This window comes from Monopterus albus, unplaced genomic scaffold (genome assembly GCF_001952655.1).
Source record: "Monopterus albus unplaced genomic scaffold, M_albus_1.0 scaffold186.1, whole genome shotgun sequence".
NCBI classification, from domain to species: Eukaryota; Metazoa; Chordata; class Actinopteri; order Synbranchiformes; family Synbranchidae; genus Monopterus; species Monopterus albus.
The window spans coordinates 2,716,663-2,729,792 of NW_018128066.1; the positions used below are offsets into that span (position 1 = coordinate 2,716,663).

At 40.0% G+C, this 13,130-nt stretch overlaps 1 protein-coding gene across 6 annotated transcripts in view; it reads left to right on the forward strand.

Moving 5' to 3' along the window:
* Positions 1-13,130, forward strand: part of akap13 (A-kinase anchoring protein 13) — a 178,123-nt gene that overhangs the window by 118,959 nt on the left and 46,034 nt on the right. For 5 of the 6 annotated variants that reach the window (XM_020617124.1, XM_020617127.1, XM_020617129.1 and 2 more), the window contains 3 exons: positions 5,389-5,516; positions 8,425-8,789; positions 11,847-11,894. In XM_020617124.1, coding sequence (XP_020472780.1) covers positions 5,389-5,516; positions 8,425-8,789; positions 11,847-11,894 — 541 coding nt within the window. The remainder of the gene's footprint in view (positions 1-5,388; positions 5,517-8,424; positions 8,790-11,846; positions 11,895-13,130) is intronic. The other variant, XM_020617128.1, reaches the window with a different exon arrangement.

A 13,130-nucleotide genomic window follows, 5' to 3' on the forward strand; every position in this document is an offset into this window, starting at 1 on the left:
AAGAAATGTTTACCTGTTTTTTTGCTTTTTTTTTTTTTGTAGTTTAGCATGTTACCATTTCCTGATTAGCACAAAATACAAAGTACTGCTGAGAGTGATGGAAATAGTTTATGGAAAATAACTTATTAATCTGAAACCAAAGTGCTGGTTAAATTAAAAGTGTTAATTATAAATTTGATGCTAGTGGGCTAAAAAACAACATGATCTTACCTGTCATTAAAGAAAATTGTTGTTGCCATTACAGCTGCAAATATGATAATGATAATCACTTTTATTGGCCCAGTATGTGACACACACAAGAAATTTGTCTCTGCTACAAAACTGAGATAGCCATCTGTTTTGATCACATAGGGAATGACAGTAATAAAAATCTTAATCTAAAATTTATAGCTGTTGACACATTTATGTCTATGTTTGGCTAACAGCCACAGCAAGATGAGTTAAAAAAAAGATTTGCTGACCTCCATAAGATGAACCTGTCTGCAAAGAGCAATCTCAATAAAAACAGATCGATGAGCTGGACCAGGCTGAGAACAAACTGCCTTTTATCTGTCATCAGTCTGTCAGATGGAGAGGGAGTGAAGACAGAGATCAAAATGGAAGGGGAATGAAGAAATACAGAGGGAAAGACAGGAAACACAAAGATGGAGAGAGAAAGACAAAACAGGAGTGTCAAACAGAAGTAAAATGGAAGGGTGGGGATGGAGGGATTTCCTCTGCAGCAGCTGGGACAAACTGACCTCACTTCCTCTCTCTCTCACTCTCTCTCTCTTTCCTACTAAACTCATCCAACTTCTTCAGCCTCTCTCCCTCTGGGTAGTTATTCATTGAAGTTAGCAACAGAATGTAACAACAGGAGCCTTAGCAGGAAACTTGGTTGTCTGCTGGTAAATTGGTCATTCACTCATACCAGCAGCACAGAATAGAGTATAATGAACACTACATTTTTTAAAGAGTTTAAAATCAGTCCCTGATTAACTTAGTGGTATTTTCACTATTTTATTGAATGTTTGGACTGCATTTGAAGTGTGGCAGATCATTACTCATTGCCATAGGGTGCACTCAAAAATATAAACAAAATATAATCACATGTACACATGTACTATAGAGTATATGACAACTGTCTCACTGTTCACTATTGAGTACCCCTGAATTTTTAGTTATGCAAGCAATGTGGCACTAGGAATGACACTATGAGTGAGTCTGTGGGGGCAGCCAGTTGATTGGATGTTCTGTCCACCAGACTGAAATATCTGAGCATCCACTAGATGGATTGCTTTGAAATTATGGAAATACATCCATGGACTCCAGAGGAGGAACCCTGAAAACTTTGGTGATAACCCTGTGACCCTGTGAAATATCTCAACAATGGAACAACTGGCACAACATTTGATATGAGCATTCATGGTTCCCAGAAGATGTATCCTAATGACTTTTGTAATCCTCTGCCTTTTCCTCCAGTGCCGGCATAAGGTTCATATGTGTGATTTTGAGTATTGGGGGCTATGTTATGACATTTAAATCACACATTAATGCCTCCCCAGGATTGAATTGCAGTAAATATGGCAACTGTTTAACTTGTCATTTTGCATCATCATCGTTGCACATAAAAATCTGCAACAATCAGACCAGTTACACAAAGCATCGTACATAAATTTAACATTCCATGTTATTAGAAAATAGAAGATAAGGACATGTAAGAAAAATATAATAAGGTTTTGTCTGTAAGTGCTGATATTATCTGCACTTAGAGAAGCCACTTAAGGTAGCTTCAGTGGTGACTTATCTTGGCTGTTAATATGTAAATGTGCAGACTGCATACAAGAGTTTTGAGTCATAGAGGTTCCATGGATACCTTGTCTTGTCAGTTATTTCATACTGCACTCATTGCCTCAGACTGGATTATTTGTTTGGATCATATCTGCTTTGCAATCCAGCTTCCTCCCACAGTCTAAAGACATGCAGCTTAGTTTGATTGGTGACTCTAAATTGCCCCCAGGAGTGTGTGGATGTGTGTGATTGTCTGTTTTCAAGTGTCAGCCCTGTGATGGACTAGCGACCTGCCCAGGGTGTACCCCGCCTCTCGCCCAGTGTCAGCTGGGATTGGCTCCAGCCCCCCTTCGATTGTCTTCAGGATAAGCGGTATAGATAATGGACAGAGGGATATCTGCTTTGCAGATTTTCTTCTACTGCATTTATCTAACAACACACATCTTTCCTCCTGAGTTCTGCTTAGCTACTCTTTTCTTTGATTTTTGTCATACATTTGAGGTGCGTTACAACCCCAACATCAGTAACTCTTTGGATTGCAAACAATTTTTAATCCACTCGAGAACCACTGTAGCATGCCATTTAATACTGTGCTGCAAGCAGTGTTTTTAGGGGTGTGACGATACACTTAGCTCACGAGACAAGACAATACACGGTATTAGGTTCACGAGAACAAGGCGAGATGATATTTTATCACTATTTTTAAGAACTCTTCAATTGACGAAATATATGACTGAAAAAACTATCTTTTATTCTACTGAAAGTCACAAAATACAAAACAATGCAGGTGCATTCTGAAATGTTTTAACTAATTATCTTGTAATGAATGGCACTTCAGTTCTACTTTTGGAGTATGAAATATCATATTAATTATCACAAACTCAACTGATTGGCTTCTGTCCTGTATGATTTCACACAAGTCTCTTCAGACCTTATAACTGTGCATGAACTATGCATGAGCTTCTACAGTAACTTCTGATTGAAGCTGTGTGTGGCCTTCTTTCACCCTCACACTCCATCATGCTGGGTGCTGCTCTGGTTCTGTTTTGTACCGATAACACGAGACAGCTTTTCACCTTGATGAAAAATATTGTCATGTTTTAATATCGCGAGATCTCGTCACACCCCCTGCACGGCAGTAACTATTCCACCTACTCCAGCTGGAAATTGAAGCTTTTTCTGCCAGTAACCTCACTGGTCTCTTTAAATAAAAGGAAAATTAATGGTAAAAAAATTTGCATATTATTATTATGTTTACAGGTTTGTGAGCCAGTTCACATTCAGCCAACAATCTCAGCCACCCGCTGACTCATCGAAGGGCTTTATACCTGTTCTCTGAGCCTTGTCTATGTATGTGTCTGTTTGCAAAAGAGGAAGGACGACAGCTGCCAAGCTCACAGTCCCTTGCTAGTTTTGGTGGACAGGTGTGAAGGGGTGGAGTCCAAGAACAACTCCTAGCATCCACCTCTGTCACCGCCACTTACCAGTCCCCTATACACCCGCACATGCTCGCACATATTTCCCATTTACATTTTAGGCTTCTCTATTTATGGAAGAAAAAAAAACAAATGAAGAACAGGGAGTGAAGATTTTGCATCAGTTTCCACAGCCACCTTGGTCAAGTATAAGCTCTGCTGCAGCACTTGCAGGCAAAGGTCAGTGTAGCTTCCATGATGATTTGATTGTGTCCATCATATTGTAAAGGAAACATGCTTTTGTTGACATCAAGATGGGACAGTATATAGGCTATCCCCACTGTAGTGTAGAACTGCAGTAATTAAACTTGCCACCTTTCTACTGCAGAAGCTTTTCCTCTGCTCCTTAATGCGCACAGCTCTACAGTGTTAGTTATATTAATTTCCTAAATAAATTTTAAACCACTGACTCCTCTGATAAAAAATTCTGATTCATAAAAAGATATACTCAGTTTTATAACCCCTTCTCACCCTGTAAATAGAAATTGTTGATGTTTTATAGCATCAGTTCTTAAAGCCTTGCAGCTCTGTGCAATTGAACTGCAAGTTTTTATTTCAAAGAAATATCAAAACATCTGATTAGTTCTTTCTCTCATGTTAAGATTGTGTTAATTAATGACATCAACTGCTCAGTATCTAAAACTGTATGGAAATCTACAAAACTTTGTCTGCAGACGAAAAATACTTGAGAGCTGTGAACATTTTGGTGATGTTGTCTCTGATGGCCTGTTTCCTGAGAGCAAGTGACTGGAGCTGAATTTTGTAGCTTTGTATTTCTACTAGTCTCCGGGTTTTTTCTGAGATCAGTCACATTTTGTATTTGCTATTGGTGTGTGCACTAATTCTGTAACTTATTAATAAATACATTTTCATAATTTTCAGTTATTTCTGCAGTGGATGCTATCAGTGGGAATTGCTAGGTTTTAGTGGTAATGCAAAGTGTTAGCACCTTATTCTCCCTAGTTACAAAGAATTCAGGTTCTTGAGGGACTAGCACTCATATTGTACAACAAATACAGTACATGGACAAGTGGAACTTCCTCTTGTCTCCATGAGTGTAGGCAATGCAAAATGATCCTGCAGGAAGAATAACTTCTGCTTTCAGGCTGAAATAGACCTCAGAACTAATGTAAAATAACAAACTTGGTGCATGATCTCATCAGTTGTTCTTGGCAGTCGGCTAAAGTAAGACTGCTGGTATACAACTGTGGCAGAGTGTGCAATCTTTCTCTTTTAGTTTGGCGTGGGACATTATCTGTACATGACCTTACATGTACAAAAAAACTGCAGTCCCAAAACCTTATGCATAACAACTGTTGTACTGTGTGCAGACTTTAGGATGGATTGTTTTTAAGGGGGGTTGAAAAATCACCTGAAATAGTGTGTGTAAACTCAAAAATCATGGTGTGTTGCTGTTGAACACATAGCTGTTATGGGTGAGAGGCACTGGGACTTTATGAGGAACGCTGAACTGGGAATTCAGGACAAGGATTTATCATGTCAGCAATCATAGATTTACTGTAAGGCGGTTATGATTCAGGTGGAGAAGATGTGACTTAGTCAAGTACACATCGGTATGGCTGATATTTGCAGTATGCATGCTACTGCTCAGACCACTTCTAACTGTAGATAAAATGACTACTCAGCTCAAAGCTAATACATTATACTGCATAAGTGTCCAGTTGGCCCAGGGGTGATGGCTGGTTTTTGTGATGGCGCTCTGTCTTAAAAACTGTTTTGCTGTAAACTCTGGAGCCGCAATAGCATTTTGTCATTTTCTCTGAGTGAAATCTCAACTTCAGTTGTGCCCCCAGACCTTTTAAAACACACAAACAGTAGTTGTTTCTTTAGCTGTTGACCTCAGAGGGCTTTAGCTGGGATAGTTGGCCAATGATCCACAAGGTGTTTCACACCTTCTCAGATTCCCAGAAATCTTTTCACCCATGTCCAACTGACCTGCTTTTGTGTTAGAGCGGGACATACAGCTACATTGAGAAAATATTACCACAATGGAACTTTAATTGCATTGTAACAGAGTGTTTTCTGATCAAAGTATCGAGGTTTCTCCTAATGCCTTTGTATCTTTTTATCAAGTTAAATTGTTTTCAACCTGTTTTTAACACAGCATTGTTGTGTTTTTCAGACTCTTCAGCGTGCCCCAGTTTGCCTAGTAGGACTACCAGTTGTCCTGCCACAGCTCACAGAGATTCTGGCAGCGACATAGAAAGCTTTCTGAACACAGAGGCGGGATATGACTGCATCTTCAGAAAGGTCAGACCCACTCTCTTCATAACGGGTTGTGTAGTAAAGCCCTACCGCCAGCACAGACAAACTAGACTTGTAGGTGTGGTTGTTTGTGGTTTAGATTGTCCTTACTAGCTGAGAAAATGACACAGTCCACTCCTTGAACATGAGTGTTGAGGTGTACCTGAAGAATGAACCTAAATTATAACTCTGCTGGCATGACATCAACCAATTGGCTGTTCAAATCCCTGCAATATATAAAAAAAATGAATGCAAAAATCACAGTTATTATATGTGTATATGTGCTGCTATATAAGTTTGAACCAGCTTGTTACTGCAGAGAGATCAGTAAATGAATGTAAAAATAAGAGAAAATACATTGATTTAGTGGTGTTTTTACTGCTCACATGCAGTGCATTCACACTGAACAGCAAGAATATATTCCATGTTTTCCCCTGCAACCAGACCCATAGGGATTGTATACCATATATGAAGTAGCTATTTTGTCAGTCTGTGCTTGGCTTTTTATTTATCAGCACCCCAAGGCTGAGATGCCAAATATCTACTAAGCATCTTTTTAAGCCAGCAGCTCTACACTGCTGCTGGGGAAGTGCAGGCTGTGGTCCCTGCTGTCACTCTGCTGGTGTTCAAAATCAGTTTGAAGCTAGGTGGCCTTTGGATAAAACTGAAATACTTGTATCTCTTAGTTTCTTCTGTGTTGAGCACTTGAAACATGTTCATGGTAATGTGAACTGTATGTCCATTTTTGTTGTAAACAACAATGGAAAAGGTTGGCACAAAGAATATCAGCTGCCTGGGAGTATACAATATGGTGCTGTGGGTTAGAATGCTGTTGATTCACAGAGATGGGCACAGTGTGTCATGAGTCCACTGGCTTTGTTTCCAAACAAAGACCACAGTAACTAAATTAAGCTTCAGCTAGAGAGGGTTAATGTCTTTACTGCACTCTGTAGTGATAATGTTTCTCATTTGCCAGATGTGATACTGTAAAATTTCTAAAACGTGTCATACCTGTGAGGAAGGTCTAGGGTTCGAATCTCGGTGCCTGCAGTCCACGTGTAGAAGTGTCCTTGGGCAAGAACTGAACCCCCCCAAGTTGCCCGTGATGGCAGCACGTATGCACTCAGCAGCCTGGGGCGCGCAGCTGCAAACAAAATTTCATTGTACATGTCACAATGTTACAATGACAATAAAATAAAACAAAGCTTCTGTATCCTTCTGTCTCTGAAGCTGAAGTCATGTGACTCACATACATACACTGCAGTCACATGCCCTCTGTCCACACACAGACACACACACATTAACTCATGTGTTCTCTCACTTCCAGAGGAAGATCTCTGTAGCATAAAGCCGATCTTTCATTCCCAGCTCTCCAACAGAAGCAGCTCTATGCTCAGTCTGCAGATGGTAGCTCAGTAGACCTAGTTAAATCTCATACCTACAAAGTAGCTCTAAATGGACGATCCCAAACCTATGTGTTCTGTCTCACCATATCCAGACCAAAGACTTTTTATTGGTACTACAGTGGAACCTTGAATTGCGAGTATAATTCGTTCTGGCAACGTGCTCGTTATCCAAAGCACTCGTATATCAAAGCAAATTTCCCCATAAGAAATAATGGGAATGCAGATGATCCATTCCACACCCACTTATCTATATAAAATTGATTACAGTAATACAAAATACAGTATAAAGTAAAAATAAAACAAATTAACCTGCACTCAACCTTTGAAAAGAATCGTGGCATGAGGGGCCATTGTTGCAGTACAGATATTGACTATATGAGTGAAGCGCGAGAACCATCAGCTCAGTTGTGACGTACATCACGTGACGCTCGGCAGACAAAGCGTACGTGCTACTCATATTGCAAGACCTCGCTCGTATATCGAATCTAAATTTTTTGCTTGTCTTGCAAACCACTCGCAAGCCGGTTTCCAGGTTCCACTGTATTTGTTTTCATAGTGTTTTTCATTGCCTAAATTACAAGGTGGTCAGACAGACAAGATAGGCTTTTTTTGGCCTTTTCCATTATACATTTAGCATTTTCTCATTTGTGAAGGTGCATTTTATTTACATATAACTTAACTCACTACAGTCTTTGCTTTAGACAATCCTGCAACAGTGATGATCATGAAAAGACTAACTGTATACACAGTAACTTCATATTTTCCTGGGAAAGGTTACTCTTCACAAGGTTGCCATCTTTTATTGGTGTTTGTTTTAATGTCAACATTGCTATAAAGTGGCTCTGGCTCATTATCCTTAAGTCTTGCCATTTGGTCATCATTATATCCCCATTCCTGAAAATGGCTCCTCCAGCATTCTCTTAATTCTTCTCACATTTCACTGAAGAAATGCTGATGGCTGTACAACGTGGAAGGCTAGGGAGTTAATAGTAATTTGAGATTCAGTTCTCTTTACTTCTGTTCTGTTTTTTGTTTTTTTCATTTTACTCTATTCTGGTATAGTCTATTCTCTTGTTTCATTCTGTTCTATTCTGTTGTGTTCTTATTGATTTTAAGTGTTCCCTTGTTACTGTAGCTAAATGAAAGGTTTAAAAAGTTATTTTCCAGCTTTTCAGGGTTGAAGGCTCCACTTCCTGTGTGGCTCTGTGAGCACTGCAAGTATAACAGTGCCAGCTACAGTTAACTTTCCTTGATTAATTGTGAAATGGAAATGAATACTTAATAAAAAAAACAAGGCTTCTTTTATATACATCTGGCCCCTGAAACAATAAATCCATTTCTTAAGTTTTAGTTCAGTCATTTAAGAATGAACAAAACTATTCTTGTGGCTCATGATAAACTCACATTTAAGTGGGTTTTTTTTCTTTGACATTTCCTTGTAGGCACTAAATGCTGTGCAGTGAGGCTTTTAAGTAAAAATATTATGTATATTTTTTGTATTTCTGCAGAATGATGAACCAGTGACAGGAGGAGACAGTACCAGCGAGGTGTCCATCTCCTGCTCCTCAACCGACGACACCACCAGCATCGACCCATTCAGCTCCAGTCCTGAGGGCATCCAGGGACTGGACCTCAGTTGGGCTGCAGAAGAGGGCCTCCAGACTGGAGCTACTGCCACTGCAGGACTGGATGGTGGTGGTAGTGGAGGAGGAAGAGCAGGAGAAGCTGAAGAAGAGGCCAAAGACAGAGTGACAGAGGTTCCGCAGCGCTATTGTTTCCTCCGGAACAGCATCCGTTCTCTGTCACCTCTTCGCCGCCACAGCTGGGGTCCTGGAAAGAACAACGGAGGAGAAGCAGAGATGAACCAGAGGAGGTGAGTGATAATGATACTAGGTTATATTCCATTTGTTAAGATGAAGAATTCCTAATTACATTGTGGGTAGGTTATAGTGATTATGAGAAAGGAATACTTCTCCTACACATTTTGCTGTTAGTGTGAGTCTGTTGTTAGTCAGTAGATGTCAGTAGGCCTGATGTGTGCAGATGACAGCATTATTAGAGCTCATTGATGTCATTCTGTCTATGTTTCCTCCTACTGCTATGAGTAGCTGTGTTGCTACCAAAATTGTACATAACCAGATGTATACAAACTTGTACCGTGTACAATTTAAGACGTACTACTTCACACTCATGTGGACATACCAACAACATGAATACAAAGCACACCAAGAACAAGACTTTGACACATGATTTGTCCTATGTGCTAAAACAGTGACCATTTATGGACAGGTTTGTAGACTGGTTGCCAGGCAATACAAGGTATGTGCCACAGTGTTGGAGTGAAAACAGATAAACAGCTGCTCTAGGCTTTTATCAGCTCCTATTTTTATGATATTCACATTGGGCACAGATAGCCATTACTACCAAGATTTCATCAATCGTCCTTCTATACAGCATAATAACATAGAGTATGATTATTTTTTGGCTGGAGGTTCTCTTTATAAATAAACATAAGGTACCTGGAGCACATGAGAAGCATGCAAAGGAATTTGAGGTTCCTCCTGCTGCTAAATATGCACACTCAATAAAGCTTAAGGCTTGTAGTGTACTTTTTTAAATATGTAAATTGTTATGAAAATGAATGCAGTAAGACTGAATTAGTTAGACACATCCTGCCAGATCTGACCCCCTGCTGCAGTTTCACCAGATTTTAAAAGAATATTTCAACATTTTTGGGAAACAAGTTTGTTGCTTGCTGGGAGTTACAAGAACATTGAGACTGTATGGTAAGTATGAAGCCAGGAGCCAATTATCTTAGCTTAGCATAAAGCCTGGAAATGGGGGAAACGGGTAGCTTGGTTCTGCTATGTTAAGGATAATACAACACAGCTACCAGCAGCTCCTCAGCTAACTAATTAAAAAGCATCATCTTATTTGTTAAATCCATATAAAACATTTAAAAATGAGTGTTTTTAGGGAGGGCTTATGCATGGGACTGTCTTGGGTAAGGAGGGTAGGGCAACCAGTGGAGACTAAGTTACTGCTCCAGGGTAAGAAATATTTTGGTGCATAACCTCCATGTAAGAAAAACTGAGTGACATTTAGATGTGCTCACTGGATTTTGTTGAGAGCCATGTTAGCTGTTTTCCGGAGACTCCATTCTTTACGCTCAAGCTTAATATTTACCACTCAGATGCAGTATGAGAGTGATGTCAGTATTTTTGACTAAATCCTGTCAAGAAAGTGATGAAGTACAGTGGGTAAGGAAAGTATTCAGACCCCCTTAAAATTTTCACTCTTTGTTATATTGCAGCCATATGCTAAAATCATTTAAGTTCATTTTTTTCCTCATTAATGTACACACAGCACCCCATATTGACAGAAAAACTGAAATATCACATGGTCTTAAATATTCAGACCCTTTGCTCAGTATTTAGTAGAAGCACCCTTTTGAGCTAATACAGCCATGAGTCTTTTTGGGAATGATGCAACAAGTTTTTCACACCTGTATTTGGGGCACGTAGTTGTTGTGAAGCCACTCCTTCGTTATTTTAGCTGTGTGCTTAGGGTCATTGTCTTGTTGGAAGGTGAACCTTCGGCCCAGTCTGAGGTCCTGAGCACTCTGGAGAAGGTTTTCATCCAGGATATCCCTGTACTTGGCCGCATTCATCCTTTCCTTGATTGCAACCAGTCGTCCTGTCCCTGCAGCTCGAAAACACCCCCATAGCATGATGCTGCCACCACCCTGCTTCACTGTTGGGACTGTATTGGACAGGTGATGAGCAGTGCCTGGTTTTCTCCACACATACCGCTTAGAATTAAGGCCAAAAAGTTCTATCTTGGTCTCATCAGACCAGAGAATCTTATTTCTCACCATCTTGGAGTCCTTCAGGTGTTTTTTAGCAAACTCCATGTGGGCTTTCATGTGTCTTGCACTGAGGAGAGGCTTCCGTTGGGCCACTCTGCCATAAAGCCCCGGCTGGTGGAGGGCTGCAGTGATGGTTGACTTTGTACAACTTTCTCCCATCTCCCGACTGCATCTCTGGAGCTCAGCCACAGTCATCCTTGGGTTCTTCTGTACCTCTCTCACCAAGGCTCTTCTCCCCTGATAGCTCAGTTTGGCCGGACAGCCAGCTCCAGGAAGGGTTCTGGTCGTCCCAAACGTTTTCCATTTAAGGATTATGGAGGCCACTGTGCTCTTAGTAACCTTAAGTGCGGCAGATATTTTTTTTGTAACCTTGGCCAGATCTGTGCCTTGCCACAATTCTGTCTGAGTTCTTCAGGCAGTTCCTTTGACCTCATGATTCTCATTTGCTCTGACATGCACTGTGGCTTTCCTAATCACGTCCTATCAGTATAATCAAACACAGCTGGACTCAAATGAAGGTGTAGAACCATCTCAGGGATTATCAGAAGTAATGGACAGCACCTAAGTTAAATATATGAGTGTCACAGCAAAGGGTCTGAATACTTATGACCATGTGATATTTCAGTTTTTCTTTTTTTAATAAATCTGCAAAAATATCAATAATTCTGTGTTTTTCTGTCAATATGGGGTGCTGTGTGTACATTAATGAGGAAAAAAATGAACTTAAATGATTTTAGCATATGGCTGCAATATAACAAAGAGCGAAAAATTTAAGGGGGTCTGAATACTTTCCTTACCCACTGTATATCTCCAAAAATTTTGAACTGTTGCTTTAGAATCGCTACTTTGATCTGATTATCACCTCTCCCGCATGGTGGTGTGTGCCTCAGAACGTTATATAGAGACAGTGATGCCATCAGATACTAGCAAGATTATGGACCCGTCATTAAGTAAAATAGTTTATTTGTTCATTCTTTATATTCTTATTAACCTGCTATCCCTTTATATCCCAACTCTTGTCACCCATCATCCACCATTTCCTGTCTCATCCATTGCCTCCAGTTCCACCCGTAGCCCTAGTGAGGGGAAGCCAACCTTTCACAGGAGAAGGTATTAATAAATCACATTAATTAGATCATGTGTTTTTAAGATTGGCTTGTTGCTATTGTGACATGCATAACAAAATTTAAGTGGGTGTAGCCATTTTATGTGTGCTTGCTGAACTACTGCTGCATTGTGCTCCACCCCTGTAGGCTACTGTTGCTATCTTTTCATTTGTCAGAATGTCCAAGAAATACTGTGGCAAATAGATGGTTGAGACACATTGGTTTTTTGTATTGAACTTATAACAAGCAGCCGTGTAGACACACAGAAAGAGGGGAGTTTAGTTCTTCCGGCTCAGAGGACTGGATTGGCCAGATTTTGAGAACTTTTTTGTTTGTTTTGTTTTGTTTTTTGTGTAGTAAGTTCCTGTAGGGAATATTTCAAAGCCGTTCCTGTAAAGATATCCGAGGAGTTTTGAATTTAGTCCCAGAGCAGACAGTGTGCCACAGCAGTAAAAGCAGTATTGAGGCTGTTCTGGTGTTAGGCACAATTGTTCTTGATGTAGGAAGAATGGCTCTGTTGAGTGAAAAACTGCACTTTGACTTAGACAAAGTAGAAAGGATGGTGGAAGCAGTAATGAAGAAGGAGTTTGCATCATTCATGATTCACTGATCTTGATTGTAGAGAGGAGAGATGTTTCAGTTCTTTAGACTGATCCAGTTCCTCACCCTGGATCAGAGAGCAGGAGCTTCAAGTTACAATACATTGCTTGTTCCACTCTACTCTGTGCCAGTGGATTCTATTAGGTATGGAAGTGATTGCTTAAATATTTTCACCTGACTCTTCTGTAATATTTTGATGTCAAGCTGACATATACATAACTGACATTATACATAAATTCTTAGTACTGGTAATTCTTGACAGCTTTACAGCTAATGTGAGACAGTTAGTGGATTTCTAAGGCTGGTACATTGTTTATCAGGGAGGTAAAAAAAAAACAGTTTAAACAATTTATCAGTTTCAGTTTGATATAATTATTTTTTTTATTTTTAGTCATTAAATTTGGTTAAGGAAGAATTTAGATCAAGATACACTATGTTCTGAGCAGGCATTTAACAGCACCTGCTCTTGTAAACAGACTAAATGACCTAAAGCAGTGGTCCCCAACCCCCGGGCCGCGGACCGGTACCGGTCCGTGGATCAATTGGTACCGGGCCGCACAAGAAATCATTAATTATTTCCGTTTTATTTATTATCTGAGTCTGAACGATCTTTTATTTTGAAAAATGACCGCATTCTCTC